We start from the raw sequence: 23,130 nt of genomic DNA, 5'->3' as shown, positions 1-23,130 counted from the left end.
CCCCCCCCCCAAATAGGCCTTTCTGGTGATGATGGGTGATTCACATCCTTGCAGTTGCAGGCTTGCCAACTCGTTCACACTGTGGGTAGACCCCGAATTGTTGGGACGGTCGACAAGTTGGGACAAGCTCACCCTTGTGTGTCTCCACCACGGCGCAGAGACGAGGAGATCATCAACTTTCATCAAGCCCAGACGAGTGCCGCGGCAACAAGGACGACAGGCAGGAGCCACCAGACGACACACCGCGCGGCCGGGCGACAGCCGCTCTCCTCAGCCACCACCACCTCCTCCCAGCGAAACTGTGGAGCGGAGGAAAGGGGAGTCTTGTTTTGCAGAGTTTGGTTTTTAGTTTAGTTGTAGTAGAGGTTTTTACGACGCTCGCAACTGCATACGGTCATATGAGCGCCAGAAGATTAAAGGTGTTACAAGAGAGTAACAAACACAAAAAAGAATGAGGGGAGATTTATTTAGGAAGACAGATGTTTGATAGGAAACAAGAAGAAAACCACACCAGAGCACCCGCCAACCACCCACTTGTAGTTGTATAGTTTAGTAGAGAGTCTTACAGTAGGGTTACTTGCAACACACGTTTGTATAGCTCTACTGCCTGTCGTTGGCTGACAATACGCCTTTTTCAAAAAAAAATTCACATCAGTTTCGAGAAAAGGGGCATTTTGTCAGTTAACCATTAGAGAATAGGCCTTCTTCTAAAATTTGGATTCTAACGTATTCAGAAACCAGTCACAGTTTCACTTTGATTTTTTTCACACAAGTTGGGTAGCTGATTAGGCTTTGTCTCCAATGTGTCTTTCTTCAAACTTAGCAACTCCAGACCTTGGTAGAGCTAGACAGGAAAATAATATAGATCTTCCACCATCATTTTTTTGTTATTAGTAAAATAAAAACAAAAGATGGGGAAAGATAACTACGGACACTTGGTATGTTTAATAATTTGATAGGACAGTTTTTTGGGGCTCACAACTGCATAAGGTCACATATGAGCGTAAAGGGGTGAATGACAACAGAAAAGTCCTTACAGGAGGGAATCGGGCTCACCTCTCTAGCTTCAACAGCACAAAGTCTGCTTCGACTATAAAACACCTCGGAAATAGCGGGTCACAAGAGTGTGACAAACATACAAAGTCAAAGGAAGTAGAGGAAAAATGACGATAGTAAGGATTAGGAAAGAAAAAAGCAGCAGATCCCTGTTGCAGTTCAGGCACAGTTAGGAGCATGACATTGGTGAATCAGCCTATTTACAATTCAACTGTGCATAAGAAATAAGAATAAGTAAATGTCCCCCCTCTGGGAATGGCCTAAAAGACACTTCAGTCAGTAGCACCGACCCGGGGGAGGGGGGAGGGGGGGTGTTAGGAAAGAAGAAGCAAACCATACCAGAGCACTCGCTAAGCCCTTAAGGACTGGTGGGGCACCTGAGGTCTATTTTGGCTATTACAAGGCCTAGAGTGCCGATATTTGCTGTGGGACATGTTGTGTTATTGGGGATTTTAAATCAATTGTTCAAAAAGTATATTGTGAATCGGTTGCTATGGAAACGGCGGCCATATTGGATTTTGTATACCTTTTTCAATCCCATTTTATTTCCTTATTTATGAACCGATTCACTTCTAATTTGGCATGCCAACAGTACATATGTAGCTCTTAAATTTGGCTGGTTGAATTTTTGATATATGCTTTAGTTTTTATTTTATGACATTTACAATTGAGATGTTGAAAAAAAAAGGAAAATTCATGCTTTCTAAGCCCATAGATCAAAAACTACTCCATTAATCAAAAATTCAACAAGCCAAAATTTAGAACTAGGTGTTGTTGGTATCCTGTGAAAGTTACATTAAAATTGAATAAGAAACAGAGCAGAAAATGGGATAATATGTGAAAAAATAGAATTGTGAGAAAACAGCCGATACAGGTAAGAAAAGGCTAGACAACATGTGCTTTCGCCGAAAAACCTGACAACAAAACACAGCTTTAGGGTGTAGCAAGGCTTACATACGTTTCTGGATATTGTTCAGGAAGTGTCCAGGTACTATAATATGTAATAAACCCAATTTACAAAAGGGTGACCTTATTTAGGCCACATATGGCCTAAATAAGCTAAACCCCCCTCCCTTACCTTATTTGGGCCACAGGTGGCCTGAATAAGCTAAACCCCCCTCCCTTACCTTATTTAGGCCACATATGTAGTCAAAATAACCAAACCAATGTAAAGCATTGTTTTCTTTAGAAGTTACATTATTATTTCTTTAAAACTCTTCACATCCATTTTCCTTCACAGCCGTATCGTACATGACATGTGATGTAGAATCAATTTAAGGTCCTTGGAAAGGTGACCAGAAAATAACAAAATTATTTTGCACTTGCAATTTTTTGGACAAATTAAAGTCTACCTAATTATATTTTTTTCCCCTCATTTTTCTTCACTATAAATGACAACTGGCATGTATTGTTTACAGTTATTATCAAGAAAGTGGATAGGCGGACTACGGGGTCTATCTAGCCAAAAGGATAGGTGGACCCCAGGGTCTACCTAACAAAATGTTAGGTTTTAGGATGTGAACCCTGGAGTCAGCGTAGTGAAATAAGTAGATCTAGGTTTAACTAAGGATCGGTGGACCCCGGGGTCAACATAATGAAATAAGTAGATCTAAGTTTATTTTATAATAGGACTGGCGGAGCCCGTGGTCAAAGTAGTGAAATTATAAGTAGATATATAGGTTTAATTAAGGATTGGAGGAACACGGGGTCAATGTAGTGAAATCAGTAGATCTAGGTTTAATTAAGGATTGGTGGACCCTGGGGTCAATGTAGTGAAATAAGTACATGTAGATAGATCTAGGTTTAATTTTAAGGATTGGTGGACCCTGGAGTCAACGTAGTGAAATAGGTAGGTTTAAGGTGGACCCCAGGGTCTACCTAACGAAACACTAGTTAGGTTATAGAATAGGTGGATCCTGCGGTCACCGTAGTAAAATAAGTAGGTTTAATCAAGGTGTCCCGGGGGTCCACCAATCCTTAATTAAACCTTCTTAATCCTCTATGGCTATGGTGACTCCGGGTTCCACCAATCTTTAAAGAAACCTACTTATTTCACTGCGGTGACCCCAGGGTCCACCTGTCCTAAAACCTAGTACCAATCCTTACTTAAACCAAACCTTATTTCACTACGGTGACTCCGGGGTCCACATCCTAAAACCTAGTATTTCGCTATGCAGACCCCGGAGTCCACCTATCCTCTACAGGACTATACTATTATTATCAATTTGCAATTTTCATTGATTAGCATTTTTTTAAAAATATTGAATCAGAGTGCAGGGGAGACTGAGGCACCTGGTCGATTCGGTGGTCGGCTTTTGTAGATCTATGCATTTTTTACGGAAAGCCGTATTACCTAACCCTATTACTAGATCTATTAGTGTTGTGAAAACTTCAACCTCTACAGCTCAGGCGTCAAAAGATGCTGGTAAATAATAATAGATCTACGTCCTGAAGTTTCATAATTTATTTTTATACAGAATAACACAGCACACAGTCAGTAGTTTTTATTTCATCGAGTTATAAAAATGGCCTTCGTATAAAAATTGCCTTGTTTTCAGAAGCAAGTTTTAATAGTTCTAGTTCTACCTAATCGATTTTCACGCGAATTCAACCATTTTGATGATCTTTCTTTTCCTTTTAAAAAGATGTAGATCTAGGCCTGTCGGATGTGGCAGTGCGAATAGCACTGAGTTGTTTAGATCTAGATCTAGATCTAGACCCATCAAAACACAAGGCTTCGTGGCCGATCACAAAAGTCTACGGGGCTTATCGAGGCCGATTCGCCCTGCCGCGAGCACGTTCACTAAACTGCCTACTAGATAGAATCTACTACCAAACATTCTCTACACGATCTTTGCTACTACTACTACTAGGCCTACTAGCCTACATGTACTACTACGAGACAGTACGAGAGAGTGTCACTCAGGCAAAGATAGTGTAACTTTGACTCAGCCACGTAGTATACACACTTTTTAAACCCCAAATTTAACCCGGAAGTCCATTCGGAGGATTTGACGTTTTCACTTGACCAAAATGTGCCAAAATGGTAGCCTAGCTTTTGCCCCTCCATGAAGGAAAAATCCGGCCCTCATTCAAACCATTGGAATTGAGCAAAATGTTGCGTATTGTGCTTTGTTCTTTACAATATTCATTATGGTTATGATTTATAAGTTGTACACTGAGGCAAAACCATACTAAATGAGAAAGGTGCACCATTATGAAAGTGGAATGAACTCAGTTGCCTGAAAAGGGTAGTTTGAGCATGTGTGGCCTAAATAAGCTAAACCCCCCTCCCTTACCTTATTTAGGCCACAGTCCACTGTGGCCTAAATAAGCTAAACCCCCCTCCCTTACCTTATTTAGGCCATATGTGGCCTAAATAAGCACTCCCTTTACAAAATTTGACCCCCAAACACGATTTCTAGGTGCCCCACCAGCCCTCTCCTTTGCCACATAGATACATGTGGCAACACAAAAGAATGCATTGTATTGTGAGCAACGAAAAAAACACCTGTCTCACACTCACAGAACAGACTAAAAATACAATGTATCATCACACTTTTTATGCTGGGGTACTCACATCTGGAGATGGTGCAGAGTCTTCAAAGACCAAGGCCGTCGTGTTCCCACTCTGTGGATCTGTGGTCCGGGAGAGAGAAAGAAAGAAAGAAGGCAGAAAAAAAACAACTTAGAACATCTTCTAGTTCTACACTATACGTGGGGCATCGTGGTGAAATCAGGTCCTAGTCAAAATTGAAGAAACCTGCATTTTTTCGTCCGTTGGCCATATTTAAAATCGATTTATTTAGTTAATTAATTAATTTTTTTTTTTTTTTTTTTTGGGGGGGGGGGGGGTCCAGCACCTCCTATGTCCATTTAAAAACACATTTCTGGTTGGATTTTAATGAAAAAGGATGACAAAAGGCACCAAAAAATGTAAATTTGTTTTTTCCAGGGACACTTATTGGAAGTAACCAAACTTTTGACAGCTAATGCTATTCTTTTGCTAATTTTTCTGAAACCAGGCAACCCCACCTTCTTCTATCACAAGAAATATTTCGACTTCTATTTAGATACATGGGTAATTTTTTTAAAATCAAAAGCAAGATATTGAACATTGACGAGCACCCGCTTTCACCTCGTCATGACATTTATTAAGACATTATGTAGGCCTACTAGAGGATGTAACGAATATAATGTCAAGGAAGAGGCTAAGCCACGACTGTGAAAAGTAGAAAGCGTTTCTCTGTGGCCTATATTCTATATTATGCTGCCTGATCGGCTGCATTTCATTCTTAAAATTTTTTTACCTAGATCTAAATTTTGTATCTTTTGTTACTTTTTTCAATACACAGGATTTGAATTTTGACCAAGTTTTCAGAGAACATTATATGAGGCAGCGTGGTAATATCAGGCTCGAATCTCGTCAAAATAATGAAAGTCAAGAAACTGGCATTTTCCCGCAGGTAGGGGAATTCTTATCAAACTTGGGTTTTTTGTTGTTGTTTTTTGCCTCAACACATTTCATGCCATTTAAAGAACACATTTCTGTGTGGTTGTCTGGATCGATAACAACAACTGTGTAGACTTTATTGGAAAACGTTGATAAAAGGCATAAAAGATTTTCAGTTTCTACGGACTCTAAATCTAAATCTAAGGCTAGGGAAATGAAACAACTTTGGCGGCCATTTTGTCGCTAATCTTACCTCTGAAACTAGGTGACCCCCCACCTCCTTCAATCGCCAATATCTTGACTTGTATCCAAGATAATTTATATCATAGATATTTTTTTTCATCAAAAGCACAGCAAATGAACAACCTTTAGGATGATACCAATAACTCCATGGCCCAAAATGGACGAGCGCCTGATTCCACCGCGTTATGACACATAATATGAAACCAATCCCACAGATTAGGAAACTGCAATGAAAAAGATTTTTGAAATTTTCGGCTTAGTAGAACGGAAAAACTAGATGTCACACTCCCCGATTCTTCCCACAGCAGAATCGAACTCAAGTCTCCTGCCAGTGACAGCAAAGCACCTTGCCACTACACCACAGACACTGTTTTCCTACTGGGAAGAGAAAAAAGAGAAGAAAAAAATAAGCTACACTCACCTCTGCGTGTGTCATTCTGTGCCAGAAAGCTTTTGTCTGTGTCATTCTGTGCCAGAAAGTTTTTGGTTGTGTCATTCTGTGACGCAAAGCCGTCCTCTACGTCATTCTGTGTCAGAGAATTTTTCTCTACAGCATTCTGTGTCAGAGAATTTTTCTCTAAAGCATTCTGTGTCAGAGAGCTTTTCTCAGCATCGTTCAGTATCAGAAAGCTTTTGTCTGTGTCATTTTGTGTCAGAAATCTGCTCTCTGTGTCACCCCGTGTAGGAGAACTTTTGGCTGTGTCATTTTGGGTCAAGAAGCTTTCTTCTGTGCTGTTCCCTGCGCCTTCGTCAAGCCAGAAGTCGTCGGTAGGACCTCTGACATTACCAACTGAATCTGAATCCTCACTTTTCCCTGTCATTTTAACTTTGAGTCCTTCTGAATTATTGCCCTTTTCTAAAAACGTATCACTCATTCCCGAATCGCTACTTTCTCCTGTATGACGAGATATTTGCAGACTATCATACGTTTCAGGGACGTTTGTACTGTCCAAATCGTCACTCTCATTTTTAGGGTGAGTAAATGTTTGCTGGTTTCCATCACTTTCAAGAATGCCCGTGCTTTTTTCAGTCTCCTCCATTTTTACGGTATGGTCAGAGTATGTTTGTGAATCAATGCCCTTCCGCGGACTGTCCGTGGTCGTTTCTGAAAGGTCACTCTTGTTTGTATGGTCAATGGCAGTTTGGGGGTTACGGTCATTTTCTGGAGTGTCCTCACTTCTCTCCGAAGCGTCAATCTTCCCAGTACCGAAGCCAAGTGCTTGTGAAGCACTGCCATTTTCTGAAATGTCCCTGCTTGTTTCAGGAAACTCCCTGTTTGCTTCAAGAATGTCCCCTTTTATTTCTGAACCGTTATCCTTTCTATTTCCGGTGTTCTGGTCTGGTGTTTTTGAAGTATTGCCCTGTACAGGGTTGTTTTTTTCTGTTTCTGACCCGTTCCTCTCCCCCGGATTGAGGCCAAGTATTTCTGAATTACTGCTATTTTCAGGAATGCCCATAATGCTCGCTTTATCTTTTCGGTTTAGAGTTTCTTGATTCCCATGCGTAATTTCTCCACTGACACGGAAGTCATGGGTTCCAGTCTTTAGCTGCCCTTCCTCCTCCTCTTTTTCCTCTCTGAGCAGATTGGAGAACAAATCTTGATGGACCTCACCTTCCACAGACTTTCTCTCGTCGCCACGACTTCTAGAACGATGAGATTGCGCGTCAAGGAGCAGAGCGATGGCACTCGAAATTTTAGCCTTTTCCGGATCTACCGAATGTCCCGCAGATGTGGTTGCCTCAGAGGCCATGACCTTGTCTTTGTGGGTACCGTTGACCTTGTCTTTGTGGGTACCGTTGACCTTGTTTTTGTGGGTACTGTTGGCCTTGTCTTTGTGGGTACTGTTGACCTTGTCTTTGTGGGTACCGTTGACCTTGTCTTTGTGGGTACTGCTTTCTTCGGTCCTGATGATGCTGCTACGATTTCCTACAGGGTCTGCCGCCATCTTTTCGGACACGTTCCTACTCTCCAAACCGTTTTGCTTTTCATCTGCAAGCCCAGCGAGAGTGTCGATATTTCCTGCTTCGGCTCTTCCTCTCCCCGTATGCGGTGACCTTGTTTGCTGACCGTTGTCCATCCTAAGAGTGCCCGCCTCATCTTTAGTAGAGTCGCCACTAACTGAACCGACGGTGGCCGGCTTGGAAGTGAGGTTTCCACTGACGGAAGACACAGTGGGTGACTCAATCGAGAGGTTGCCACTGACAGAGGACACAGTGGGTGACTCAATAGAGAGGTTACCACTGACAGAAGACACAGTGGGTGACTCAATAGAGAGGTTGCCACTGACAGAAGACACAGTGGGTGACTCAATAGAGAGGTTACCACTGACAGAAGACACAGTGGGTGACTCAATAGAGAGGTTACCACTGACAGAAGACACAGTGGGTGACTCAATAGAGAGGTTGCCATTGACAGAGGACACAGTGGGTGACTCAATAGAGAGGTTGCCATTGACCAAACCGACAGCTGACGGCCTGGGAGTGACGTCATAAAGTTCTTGTGAGAGCTGACGCATTTCTTCCCCGTGATCTGTCCCAGCAGTGTCGGCGATGTTCTCAAAGACGGACCAGGGTTTGTCGTCTGTGGAGGCAGTGTGTATCTATAGACAGTGGAGAGAAGAGCCTCTACATAATAATAGATAGCATTTGTACAGCGCAAATCCCCGCTCAACAGCAAGCTCTAAGCGCTTCACAATCTATACGTTTACCCCAGCAGACATGAGAGTGAGAGCATTCTAAAACAACCCCAACTTCCCGGGAAGCATACAGAGCAAGCTGCCATATAGGCGCTAAAACACTAACATACTGACAAGATCTTTCACTGTCTACAACATCTAAACAATTTTTTTAAAACACACAGAGGGGTTAAAGTTAAAAACAGGACAGGTCCGTCTTTAGAAAACGCTAACATACTGCCAAGACCTTTCGCTGTCTCTATTTATGGGTACGGTACCTATTCACATCTGGGTGAAGTGAGGAAAATTTGAGTAAAGTAGTAAAGTGATTTTCCAAAGGGTACAAAACCTGATCTGAACGACAAATCATCATAAGTGAGGCAATGAAATACTGATTAAAAATGATCTGTCTTAAAAAACAATAGGCTCCATAAATATCTATGATATAGTGATTGTACTCTTTTAATTAAAATACATAGATGCTTGGTGTTCTTGGTACTGTTTGATTAAATAGATTGCAAACATGAGGTTGCAGCCAGTTGGCAAACTTCGCAATATTTGATAATAAAACGGCTGCCATTTTCTGATAACTTGACTGGGGCAGAGAGATAAGAGAATAGTACAGAATTCTCAGGAGGCATAGGTCTTGCAATATGAAGCAGATATAATACGTTTGGCATAGGCTATGGCTACTTTGAAAATTTAGTTTCTCGCACTTACACAAGAGTGTCAGCTCGAAGACGCCACGCTCATCTGACTCAGTTTAATTTTAGTAGAGGTTTTACGGCGCTCGCAACCTCATAAGGTCACATGAGCGCCAGAAGATTAGAGGTGTTACAGGAGAGTAACAAACATAAAAAAGAAGAAGGGGAGTTAAGGTCGATAGATGTTGGATAGGAAAGAAGATGCAAACCAGACCAGAGCACCCGCCAACCACCCACCATCTGACCCATCTTGTTTTAGTTTTAGTTAGAGTTTTACAGCACATGCAACACACAATAAGGTCAATAAAGTGCCAAAGATTAGAGGCGTTACAAAAGAGTAACAAGCGCAAAAAGGAGGAGAGATAAGGACGATATATAATATTAATATATATGTATGATAGGAAAGAAGGAGCAAAGGACACCAGAGCACCCGCCAACCACCCCCATGCTCACCTTGACTTTGCAGTTCCTTCTGCAGCATGCGTATAGAGACCACTGACAGGGGGGAGCACCCAGTACGTCGCACTGAGAAGATTTTGGAGAAAAAAATTGGTAGGAAAACATAATATACCGTACACACTTTAGAAAATATATCAATACAATCATATTATTATCATGTATCATATCATATCATCATATGATATATATGTGTGTGTGTGAGTGTATGTGTGTGTGTGTGTGTGTGTGTATGTGTGAGTGTGTGTGTTTGTTTGTGTGTGTGTGTGTGTGTGTTTGTGAGTGTGTGTGTGTGTGTGTGTGTTTGTGAGTGTGTGTGTGTGTTTGTGTGTGTGTGTGTGTGTGAGTGTGTGTGTGTGTGTGTGTGAGTGTGTGTGTGTGTGTGTGTGTGTGTGCGTGTTTCGATGCAGTGGAAACAGGTGCTCATCAGTTTTGGGCAAATATGGAGTTATTGATATCATCTGAAAATGGAAACTTGTTATGTACATGTAGCTTATTTGTAACACCTCTAATTTTATACTCTCACATGACCTAATTATTGTGTTGCAAGTGCCATAAAACTCTTATTGAAACTCAGCGGGTGGTTGGCGGGTGCTCTTTTGTGGTCTGCTTCTACTTTCCTATCAAACATCTATCGTCCTTATCTCCCTTCTGTTTTATATTTGTTACTCTCTTGTAACACCTCTAATCTTCTGGCGCTCATATGACCTTATGCAGTTGCGAGCGCCGTTAAACCTCTACTAGAACCAAAAAAAACTAAAACAAGAGCGAGCTTTCACAGCGCCCACTACACAGTGGAAGAAACTATCCCAGGGTACCGTTGTTGCCCGTGACCTCCGACAGCTGGAGCAGACAACGGCGACAGCTCATCATGGAGTCCAGGTGAACCTCGAGGGCCACCTTGTTGTCCTCCAGCTTGCCATACCGCAGGATGTGCAGGGGGTTACTGCGAACCATTTGATATTTCAATGATTATAATAATAATAATAATAATAATAATAATATTAATAATAATGATAATAATAATAATAAAAATAAAATAATAATAACAATATAATAATAATACAAATAAAAATAACAACAAATATAATGATGGTCATAAACTATAATGATAATATTATTATGATCATAAGAGATTGTATATATATATATGTAAATCTATATATATATATATAGAGCTCTTGCCAATACAAATATATAAAATATAAGCTCTGAGGGGTTAAATTAAATTAAATTACACTTAACTGATCCTTGTGAATTGTTATAATTATTTCAATGGCAAACAAACACATAACTGCATAATTAAACACAAATACACATACAAAAAAACACCAAACACACAATATTACTCCAACACAGAACAATTTTACAAACATGCCATTGCTGGCCGCCACTGTTTATTTGATAATTTTTTCAATTTTTTCGTTTATTTTTTATTATTTAAAAAAAAATTTTTTTTTTTTTTTTTTTTGGGGGGGGGCTAGGGTTGTGTCTTGTTCGAGGAAACACTCCAGTGAGGCTCAAGGATACACCCACGTGACCACCCATCTAAGCCATGAGTCAACAGCACTTGCTTGACATAATTTCTTAGTCTGAACTCACTCCTCACTTAGCCTGTGCGGTGCCCCCGCCTCCCCCCCCCCCCCCATACCGCTAAGGTTAGAGGTGCACCGGGTGTAAAAAAGGCATGATGCAGAGTGAAACGAACATTAACCCTTCAGGTATCGCTAACAATAGCCGATTATAGCCTGTTATCTCAGGGGGAAATAATGTGATTTCACTATATTATTTTGGAAAAGGCTTGAGAACACGCAAATCAATCAGGTAAAAAGGCCATAAACCTATACAGACGAAATAGCAATTGAATAGATGTAATCCTCTGTGACACCAGAGCAAAACTAACAGATTCGACACTTAGAGGGTTAAAGCACAAACAGATTGACAGACATCATGATCATATGCGACTTACTCATCAAAACATTCTTGGGTGAGCTGTGGGACATCGGCAGAGCACACTTTGATCTGGAAGTTGTCGCTGCATTCCCTGAGATAGTACAAAAATCTACATTGCAGCCGGTGGTGGGAGGGGGTGTTTTCTTTCTAGGGCATATATTTCCTGTGCTGCCCTAAGCTAACAAAACGCCTTTTTTTTTCTTTTATGGCGCCAATTTTTTGTTTGTTTGCTAAATCGATAGTCTGATTAGCTACCCTGCTTATGCAGGAGAAAAAATCAAAGTGAAACTACGGCTAGCTTTTTGAAGAAATCAGTATTCAAATCTCGGAAAAACGCCTTTTTAGAGGGTTACGCAGACAAAACACCATTCTTGTTGAAACTGCTGTGAATCTAAAGGAAAGGGCATTTTGTCAGCATGCGGCTGAGTACTGCCTAACCCCTCATGAACGAACAGAACTTAGAATAATAATTGCAACCATGCAAGTAGATGAAGAGTAGATCTACATCATGATTTCAGTTCCTAAAGATTTTATTACGCCCACATTGGCACACTTTAGATCATTTGTCATTTAGGACCAGGAACTCAGGCTTATAAGACTACGCAAAAGATGAACTGAGGGAGTCAAGTAAACCCTGAGAAATTATAATGTACCCCAATTGAAAGAGATGCGGAGCTGGCATACCATAGAAAACTGCTTACAATTACAATTCTACCGTGCCTAAGAACATGATGTTTAATGTGACATTATTGTCCTCCCTTTGGGAATGGCCAAAAGACACTTCAATCAGTAGCACCGCTCCCGGAGGGGGGGGGGTATTTTCACAGGATATAAACCGTACATGAAATGAAACTAGCAATGACAATGAAAAATTAAATTTGAAATGAACTAGAAAAATATTATTGCCGTAGACATAGAGGAAGTAGATTGCCCAAATACTGCTTCCCTCCCTTCAGACTTTGACTTCCTTCCTTGATATCGTCATCGTCATCGTCACCGCAGTCGCTTATGGAACAACATTTTGAAAACGCTGGTCTATAGGCATTTGACCTAAGCGCAGTCTTCAAAATCAGCACTAATATTTTATTTTACATCAACAATTCACGACAACTTACATAGACATAAACTGTAAAAATCAAGAGGCTAATTTTTTTTTTTACTAAAAACGTTTTTTTCTCCACATTTTCTCGAAAGTGTCTGAATGCCCCATAAGCAGATAGTTGAATGCACTGATGACATGCTCCCCAAAGGAGAGTCATCGTTAAGTGTTGACAGATGTACGCTACTCACGTTCCATGACAAACATCCAACGACGGACTTGTGTCGCTCGACCGGCACATGGTCCACACGAGTTTGGAACGAGCCATTTCCAGAACAATAGTCAGGTTGACACCACGCGCTCCCAGGGTGTACGGCGGGCTATTGCAGTGAGCGTCTGAAGGCAGAGAAGGAGATGGGAGGACAACATTACAGAGTGGACAGGAAAGACGATGGGTGACAATCTGAGGAGAGCAGAGGAGAAAAATAGATGGCGAGAGCTGGTTTTCTAATGCAGTGGTGCCCCAACGGTTGCCCCAACCACGGGATAGAAGAAGAAGACGAAGAAGATCTGAAATGACGAAATGGTACAGGCTTATAACCCTATCAACACTACATGTATTAGAGACGGGACCTCAGTCTAACGTCAGTCTCTGAAAGGACCGAGCCAAATGGGAAATTCGTGTAAAGTGCCTTTCCCAAGAACACAACGTCGGACCAAGTGATGAGCGTCTATGGGGAGCAGAAATGAAAGTGCGCATGAAATCGGTGGCCTAATAGCCTGTGGTTATACTGTCAAACTCGCAACAGTAAGGATGGGGGTTTCAATCCCGTCAGGGTCCCGACGTTGTGTCCCTGGGAGAGGCGCTTTACAATAATTTTCCTCACTTCACCCCGGTGGGAATAGTTACATGGCTATATATATATTATAAATATTTATACACAGTGAAAGATCTTGCCCCCCCCCCTCCCCTCACACACACACACACACACACACACACACACACTTACATACACACAAACAAACACTCACACAGATACACACACACCAAATTTATTTACTTTAAATGTAAGAAACCCATATTTTTACCTTGTTCTAAGTCCATGAAAAGTTGTCGTGGGCCAGCTCCTGGTGAACCTCTCATGCCGCAAGCATCACAGTCTGGTTCATTCTGACATGGAGAAATTTTATTTCTTAAAAATCCACTTACAATAATTTGGGCATTGTGGTGAAGCACATCAATAGATGAAACAAGACTTCTCCACAAAGGAATCAAACTCGAATAATCTGCAGGAAATGGATGAATATTTTATACTATTAATCGATATTCACAACATACAATTACAATACATGTGCAATATAGGCAATATAAGGGACAATCAATAATGTTAACTTTTTCCGTTTTTGTCACTTTCAGTCAGAGTTGCAGAACAGAATTAATGCTGATGTGGTGACAAATAACGTATCCTTAAACTTAAGTCTACACCTAAGGCACATACTGTATGTGTTATTCCAAATGCAAAGACTCCATAAATACGAAAAAAAATAATAATATCGAAAGTGACAAATGTTCTTGATTGTGAAATGCTTACGTTTATGGAACAGCTGGCATTGGTGGTCACTGTGCAAACACCCTGGGGATAAAATTGAGAGGGAAAAAAAAGCAATAGACTTCAATTTTATTTTCACCCCAAAACAAAAGGGGACTTCTATAACCTACTTGAGTTGCAAGTGTTGTAAAAGTCGTACTATACAATAAGGACAAATTAATATCAAAACACTGAAAACATCCTCTTTAGACTAGTAAATGGGTAGGTTACGGTACATTCTTAGCAAAGACAGGCAATGGTAGTGTAGTGTTCAAGTTCAAGGCAAACTAAATTTACCGGTAGACAAAAAGGCTCTCCTAGACATAAACTGAAGCTGGCTTTATTTTAATATAGAATCGTATGTTCCTCCCTCTAAGCACGCCAGGGACATAAATAGATTAGCTGTCTTACCAAAAGGCGCTGCTACCAAAGATTCTTTACTAGATCTAGATTGAAATTTGCAGATGATTCAACTATAATTGGGCTAATTCAGGCTGACCATAACAAAACCGCTTACCGGAATTTTGTACTTAATTTTTCTGAATGGTGTGAAAATCATAAGCTGCTTTTAAATGTGAAAAAAACAAAAGAACTTGTCGTTGATTTTAGAATAAAGAAACTGCCCCTGCAGCCACTCAAAATGAAATGTGAAAACATCGAGCAAGTGTCAGACTATAAGTATTTGGGTGTTACAATAGACAACAAACTAAACTGGCGTGTCCACACTTCTCTCCTGCATAAAAAAGTGAACAAAAGACTATTTTTTCTTAGAAAGCTAAAGTATTTTAAAGTTGATAAAACATTGATGTCCATGTTCTACCATTCAACCATAGAAAGTATGATCAATTTTTGTATAACAGCATGGGCCGGGAACACAAGACAACAAGATAAAGAAAAATTTAATCGACTAATACGGAAAGCATGTAAAATTTCAACATCTTTCCCCTACTTGGATGAATTGTACATAACAGCTTGCACTAAGAAAATTAATTCCATCTTTTTAGACAACAAACATCCCTTGTTCCCTCAAATAAAAACATCAGTCAGAAGTAAAAGACCCATGCTTCTGAGCTGTAACAAAGAAAGATACAGAAGGTCATTTTTACCATCATCTATCAAAATGCTTCCATCTTAACCATCTTGTTTAGTGTACTTACGACCTTAGAGAATGCATCAAAATAACATTGAGTGTGTATCTAGCTTACGATTATTATTGTTTATATTGCTGCTCATGTATATTATGTATGTGATTGTAAGCCTACTTGTGTGTGCATGTGCGTGCACGTGTGTACGTGTGTGTGTGTGTGTGTGTGTTTGCGTGTGTGTGTGTGTGTGTGTACTCGTGGTGGAACACCAAACCAATGTGCCAGGATCTGGACAATAAAGATGTATCTTATCTTATCTTATATTATCTTATTGAAATCTATATCTAGATTCTAGATCTAGATCTAGTAATGAATCTTTGCTGCTAGATCTTCTCCCCTGACGGGCTGAGCTGTCCCACCATGACACCAAAAGAGGCTGCAACTCCCATGCTGATGGGATGTTTTTCATACATCTCGAACCCCCCCCCCCCCCCCCCGCTCCTCCAAATAAAGGCAAACATATTGGGGGGGGGGGGGGGGGGGGGGGGGCGGCGCCCCCCCCCCCCCCCCCCCCCGGTCTGTAAACTTATGAGAGTCGAGAACATTCCCAGAAGAATTGTGAGTGCAAAATGACAGACTAGGCCTATGGCCTATAGAATCTAATCTAGTTCTAGATCTAGAAGTGGTAGATCTAGAATAGATACTTGTAGTGTAGCCTATCTAGATCTAGAAGTCATACTCCAATAATCTTAATTTTATCAGAATAAAAGTTTTTTTGGTTACATCTATCTAGATCTAGATTCTAGATATTAGATCTAGCTGAATAAAATATAGGACTGATGAGATAGATCTATTCATTATGACAGAAAAGCAAATGAACTGTCAGGCGTCGGATCTACAAATCTAGATCTAGATTATAGTCTATTAAGCGCGTTGGTTTGTTGCACAAGAATGCCAGGGGGCTCTTTGGAAATTGCCTTCCCGTTTGTTTACAGTACATAAAAAACAGAAGTGATGCTAAGGACAAAAGTGGCCCTTGATCTTGATCTAATCTAGATCTATAGACTAGATCTAGTCTAGGTGAACCCTACGACATTAGCCAGTAATATTTTTTCTGTATTTTTTGTGTAAAAAAATTATTTTGGCCGGATTGAACTTTGTTGGTGGACCCCGTGTTTACGGGTGCATTAATGCGCACTAGAATCTAGATCTAGCTTTAACAGTATGGTGGGTTTCAGGGGGCAAGCCCCCCCCCCCCCCCCCCCCCCTGATAGAGAGGGGAGGTGTAGATCTAGATCTAGATCTATACCCAGGCAAAAATAATTTTAAAAAACACAATCTTCACGCTTAAATCTAGAATCTATCTAGAATCTAGATCTAGATTCTAGATCTACATGGCAAATTATCAATTAGAACGGGAAGGCAATTTTCAAAGAGCGCCAATACCCGTTCCACCGTTCAGTTTGAAACCCACAGAGAAGTAGATCTAGAGATCTAGACTTTAGGCCTAGCAATACACCAAGTGATTATTCGATCTACAACTGTAACAACTTTACAATTACAAATTCACAATTCCAACCAAGGCATTTCAAATAACGGAATTCAACCTGTGAACGTGATTGGCAGAAGTTTGCCTCTTGTCCCTCTCCATCGCCGACGACAACTGGAACGAGACCCAAGCCGAGAGTCAAAAAGAAGCCGACAGTACAACAATACCATGTCGTCATTCTGGCAGCAAACATGGCAAAACTTTTAAAAAGAAATCTAGCAATATGGCATGCAAATCATTCACACCATAAGCCAAAATAATGTAGAAATCATTCGGCTTGTGCACGTGGGGCAGCTTAAAAGTTAAGATTTGGCTTGTGCCGACTTGAGCCTTCACTTATTCAGGGAGGGAAAGAAAGCAGGAACCGGAAGCTGGAATTATTTATTATGCAGGGAACCCGATGCGATTGGGGGGGGGGGGGGGGGAGATTTGCCAGATAGACGGGCATGACAATCAACGTTCATCAAAGACTTCGTATTATTATATATGGTACAATATAATATAATAATATTAAATAAATTGAGGTTCGATGGGTATTGGGAGGGATATTTGGTCCAAATTTTAAACATACGGCTAAAGCTATTTTCAATTCAAGATTGCACAAGGAAGGCAGAGCATTGATGCTCCCGAAAATAGAACCACTCTGAAGCTTTCTCTGAAAAGTTGCACCAGCGGGACCGTAGCGAAGTGGGATTCAAGGTTTTCACTGTATTTCATGTTGTTGTTTTTTTTTTAAGTAATAATAATAATAAAGTTTACATTCTGCACGATGATTGAAAAGATATCCAGGGGCAGTCCTTGTCCGATTGTTTTAACCTGGTGAAGTAAAAACAAGAATGTCTAACGTTTTGCAAACTCCAACTTCCCTTCCCATTCACAAGCTTTAGATCCCCACACCCATGCTCATTAATAAAGCGTCAGAACTTCACCTCAGATGGAATATGCACCTATCACAAGCGCTGGGAAATTTGTCTTCTAAAATGAATAACGGGCTAAGAACTAAGACAAGAGCCCCGAAAACCTAACGGGGTTTATTTTTTACCCACTTTCAATATACCGCAGTGTAAATACATTCTACAGGGGTGAATTGGAGTTACATAGGCCTGTTGACACAGCTTATCCTCGTCCTGCCAAGCAAGATAGGGGGTGGGGGTGAGATTGAGAACTGCTTAGAGTAGGCCCTAAGTCAAAGGGGTTATATTTAGTACATGTACTAGTGTTCGTAACAGTGATGTCCCCCAATTAAACGAACGGGGTCTGCATGTCATTTTGTACCCCCGGGGTTGTATTCTTCACATTTTAGAATACTTCTAGTGCGAAGATCTCTTTAAAACTTTCAGTATTTCTCAAAAAATCATTTTGACATTTTGAATCAATTTCAAACACAGAATTCTACACATAAATCTAGATCTAGGGGTAGAATTCTGTGGTTTCAAATTAGATAGAATGAAATGAGTTTTCCAACGTAGAGGTACAATGTTGCATTTTTACATTAATAATGAATATACAAACTGTATTATTATTGTTTAAGCCAGATTTGTCTGTTTCGCCAGTTTTATCAAGAAACCTGCTAGCTTAGCTAAAAAATTCAGCATAGATCTAGATCTAGATGACCTGACATGAGATCCGTTTTCGTCCATTGATTGAGCGCCCGAAATAATTGGATCTAGATCTATTATTTATTTATGTATTTATTTATTTATTTTGCCGAAGCAACAACACACCGAGGAGATAGTATAGATTGTAAAGGACATACAGCTTGCTATTGAGCAGGAATTTGCGCTATAGGGCCTACCAATGTTATCAATAATATATATTATTATTATTATTATTATTATTATTATTATTATTATTATTATTATCATTATTTTTATTATTATTATATGAATTTAAAAAAAATTATCATTATCATCATTATTACTACTTCGAGTCCTCCGTTTACAAAAACAGCACCATGGAGGACATGAAGACCGCTGTTTGCGCTGAAAAATCCCTGGCTGTGTTAGTAAGGTGTGCTGGCGGGCGTATGCCGTTTTAACAAATATATTTATACAATATTTTCAAAATACACATTAAGTAGTCCTATTATAGTGTTTTCTCCTCACAGCGAATCTGAGGGCTAGATCTTTAAATAGTTTTCTTTGGAAATGAAAAAAAAAAATTGAACTCAGTAAGAATTTAAGACCACCGCGCAAGAAAATCACATTTTTGGGTGAAAATTTAACATTTCTGTGTACCTGTTTTTTATACAATCGTCCACATTTTTATTACCTATTTAATTGTTTTGCAAGTGCTGTAAAACTCTTACCAAAGCTAAACAGAAAATCTGAGTTTAACACGCTATATATGTGGTGTCTGTGGCAGGCAGACGACGTTCCTATCGCACTGCAAGGGACACCATTGGCAGATGCTGAATCCTTCACCTACCTGAGAAGTGTCATCAACAAAGCAGGGGGAACAGACGAAGACATCAAGGTCTGAATCCAAAAGACAAGAGCAACATTTATCGTCCTCAGGAATATAATATGGATGTCTAAAAATTGGGATTGAACACCAAGTCAAGCTGAGGATCTTCAAAACAAACGTGAAGACTGTTCTACTGTGTGGTTCAGAGATGTGGAGGCTCACAGCATCAGCAGCAAATAAACTGCAGAGCTTCATTAAATGGATGTTTAAGAAGGATAGTGGGGATGAAGTGGTGCAATCAAGTCACAAATTCTCAACCGTGGGAAAGAACAAGCCAAAGGCCAGTAAAGGAAGACATACAGGTGAAGAAATGGAAATGGATAGGGCACATCCTGAGGAGACCCCCGACAAGCATCATCAGCCAGGCTTTGACGTGGAATCCGCAAGGAAAACGTAAGATAGGAAGACCAAAGAGGATATGGAGACGAGCGGTACATTCGGAAATGGAAAAGGCGGGGACATCATGGAAACAGCTAGAAAAGGATGCACAAGACAGGCTTCGCTGGATAAATTTTTTTGATGGCCAATGCTGCACTGGGAGTTAAAAATAAAGGGAGAGAGAGAGAGAGAGAGAGAGAGAGAGAGAGAGAGAGAGAGAGAGAGAGAGAGAGAGAGAGAGAGAGAGAGAGAGAGAGAGAGAGAGAGAGAGAGAGAGGGGGGGGGCAGGCAGAAGAAATGAGTTCGAATCTCGTGCTGAGATGTATTTCAAATCTAGTATTTCATCTGCCTGTCTGCTAGTGCTAGCAGTTTAATTGCATCTCTCACAAGATATGAGCTTGATTTCCATGTGGATTAAAAAAAAATATCTAGTATCACCTCAGTCTACAGGGAATTTGACTTGTATTTCTCAGCCCGGGTTGACCCTGACAGGTAAGGTTGAAGCAACCCTCCTTCACTCTAAAGGGCGCCATGGCGCCATTTGCGCTTGGAGACGCCACTGTGTGTGTGTGTGTGTGTGTGTGTGTGTGTGTGTGTGTGTGTGTGTGTGTGTGTGTGTGTGCGCGTGCGCGTGCGTGCGTGTGTGTTTGTGTATTGTAGTTGTACATGCGTGTGTGCGTGCTCTCTCTCTCTCTCTCTCTCTCTCTCTCTCTCTCTCTCTCTCTCTCTCTCTCTCTCTCTCTCTCTCTCTCTCTCTCTCTCTGTGCATGTGTGAGAATGGTGTGTATGTTATTTTCTGAGTGTTTGTAAGAGTATACAATGTATAAATTATGTAGATCTATAGTAAACAAAGTGAGAGTGGCTGAGTCGATGGCAAGATCACCTCGCTTAGATCGATCTATCTAGACCTAAATCTTCTTGGTAAACTTTGACAATGCTCATTCGAACAGATGTAGAAAACAGTCTTTTAGATTCCGTCAGATCTAGGCTATTTTAGATACATGTACTAAGATAGCCTAAGGTCAGGTGTGACATCCTTACCGGTTTATCGCTCGTTTCCCAGGCCTGGCGCGCAACTTTCTATTGTTTCGGAATCATTCGTGTTCTCTCCCGTCTCCTTCTTCGGGAATACTTTTTAGATGTACTCTAAAAATATCTTTTTCTCCCCTGGCAACTTGAGCGTCAATATGGCGGTCTTTCTTGTTGTTGGATTACACTGATTTCCTGTTTATTTTATGGTCTTTTTACGGTAAGGAGCTTAAACCCATGAAGTGAACACAAATAGTATACTCATATGTTGATGTTAGGGACTTATAAAGTGCCCATTGGCAGTGCATACGTCTCGTGGAAATTCTACTTATTTATCATACCCATCAGTCATCATCTTGTAATCTTGTTAAGTTTGTAGCAGCTAGATTATCTCGATCTAATACTATGACTATGTAGTAGGACTATAATAAAGTTTATGCCCACACTGATGAAAGGCCTAGATCTAGATCTAGATCTAAATGACAAAGTTAAAGTGAACAAAATAAACGCAGGTTAGAAAAGTATGGTTGGTGCAACCACTGCTTCTGTTTGTCTAGATTTAGGTCCAGATCATAGACTAGAGTACAGTACGACGTAGAGTATGCTATTTAATAAATAAAATCTCTCGTCACATGTTTCGTTTTAATTTTGACTCTCTGCAGGTTGGTGCTAGAATCTGGGTGAGCCAAACCCTAGCTATAGAGACTGTGGATTAAGTGAAACAGATTCAACTGAACATTGCAATAATTGTTTTTTTCAAGCTGGAGTTAAATTTCCTTTTAGATCTAGAATCTATATCCTGATTTGTGATAGCTGTGTGAGACAAATGAGGGTTTTAGAAATTTAGTGTAAGTTTTTGCCTACTGATAAAACTGGCTCATTTGTTATGATGTCAAGGACGTCATGCATGGTCTCTGCGCAGATATATAGTTTCAAACGTACTCATCCAAATGATGTTAATTTTTATATAGATCTATAAGGGCTCTCCAGAGCATGGATAATGTAAATTTCTGTAAAATTAGTTCATGTGAGGCATCATGGTGAAATCAGGCACACGTCAAAATAATCAAATCGAACTGGCATTTTTCTGTCCATATGGCAATTGTTATCAAATTTTTGCTTTTGACTCAACCTTATGAAGGTCCATTTCAAAACGCATTTCTGTGTGGAATTTACAGAAAAAATGTTGATTTAAGACACAAAAATGTATATTCGCAGTAACTTTTTTCAGGACTCTCAATCTTTGGAAGTCACCACATGTAGCCTACTTGGCATAGCCATTTTCTCGCTAATTTTACCTCTGAAACTGCGACCCCCACCTGATCCTTCAATGGCAAATATCTCAACGTCTTTCTATTATATATGAGTATTTTTTTCACAGAAAGTAAGACAAATATATAATATGAACAACCTTTGAAATGGTACCAGTAACTCCACAAGTCCAAATAGTGAGGTGTGCCTGATTCCACCCGTGTCGTGACACATTTTTCGTTTGCATGTGATTTCAATTCTTTTCAAATAAAAATTCCACATTAAATTGTCCTCTTTAAACGCTACTATTCTTAATAAAACAGTTTAGATGTGGCAAGTTTAGATAAAGACGTTTAACTGGTGTTTGTGGTGCTTCACTTTTCTACAAAGAAGACCTGAGATCAACACCCGAGTGGGGAGAAATTTTTATCGAGCATGTCAGCCCTACTGCGGGGATGTTGCGTCTGTCAGCCTGGGTTGGCCCTGACAGGCAGAGTCAGAAGTTCACCTCCTGAATGATCTTAAGTTGTGTCAGTAGGGGCATGAAAAACACCTATGTGCATATAAATGCAATCATTATCAAATTATGACTAAAATCTATTATTACTCATTTGGACAGCTTATAATAAGACTTATAATAATGTATTGAAAAGTGACAATAATGACAGAGTCTACACTGAGCTGTTATTTTGTAAAATCTAGTGATTTTTAAACCCTGTTTGAAAAGATTTGTTAATCACTTTGTATTCAATACATTGGAAGAAAGTATATGGTCTTTTTCTTTCTCAGAGTTTTGATGTGATCGCAGTAATTTTAACCCTTGTACCTTGAGAGGTGAGATAACTGCACTAGGGGCAAAATGTCGGTGCCTTCAAGTCCCACGCGGTCAACGCAGGATCCCGGCTTCAGCTCTTCCAAAAGTCCAGATGCCAGAGAAAAGTCAGTTGATCGAAGAGTTAATATGTATTTCAGTAGGCTTACCGGTACTGTTAGATGTTGAATTTGTTTTAAGTTATCGTAACGCATTTTTGAAAAGGCCTTGACTGTGTTCTTTATATCATCTCTGCCAATTGTAAAAAGTTCAATGCAATCCCTTTTCCTCTGTTCTCTCTCTTAATTTCTCTCTCTCAACCCTTATATCTCTCTTTCATCTTTTTCTTTCCTTTTCTCTCTCTCTCTTTCTCTCTCTCTCTCTCTCTCTCTC

The 23,130-nt window shown here is 40.3% G+C and overlaps 2 protein-coding genes across 2 annotated transcripts in view; one reads left to right on the top strand and one right to left on the bottom strand.

Moving 5' to 3' along the window:
- Positions 1–5,927: 5,927 nt before the first annotated feature.
- LOC101863561 lies at positions 5,928–17,163 on the bottom strand. Its single transcript, XM_005112470.3, has 8 exons — positions 16,861–17,163; positions 14,172–14,213; positions 13,669–13,750; positions 12,831–12,975; positions 11,557–11,631; positions 10,406–10,533; positions 9,585–9,656; positions 5,928–8,333 (listed from the first exon to the last, which is right to left on the bottom strand). Exons 1-8 carry the CDS (start codon positions 16,993–16,995, stop codon positions 6,106–6,108), a joined length of 2,907 nt encoding a protein of 968 aa, XP_005112527.2. The 5' UTR covers positions 16,996–17,163; the 3' UTR covers positions 5,928–6,105.
- Positions 17,164–20,820: 3,657 nt separating this feature from the next.
- LOC101863074 overlaps positions 20,821–23,130 on the top strand; it is a gene marked incomplete in the record, with an annotated part of 33,633 nt that continues 31,323 nt past the window's right edge. The window contains 2 exon segments of the mRNA XM_035973481.1: positions 20,821–20,895; positions 22,716–22,865. Of these exon segments, the coding sequence (XP_035829374.1) occupies positions 22,786–22,865 (80 nt within the window).

Source organism: Aplysia californica, unplaced genomic scaffold (genome assembly GCF_000002075.1).
Source record: "Aplysia californica isolate F4 #8 unplaced genomic scaffold, AplCal3.0 scaffold01281, whole genome shotgun sequence".
Lineage (NCBI taxonomy): Eukaryota > Metazoa > Mollusca > Gastropoda > Aplysiida > Aplysiidae > Aplysia > Aplysia californica.
This window is presented reverse-complemented; position numbering and strand designations above follow the sequence as displayed.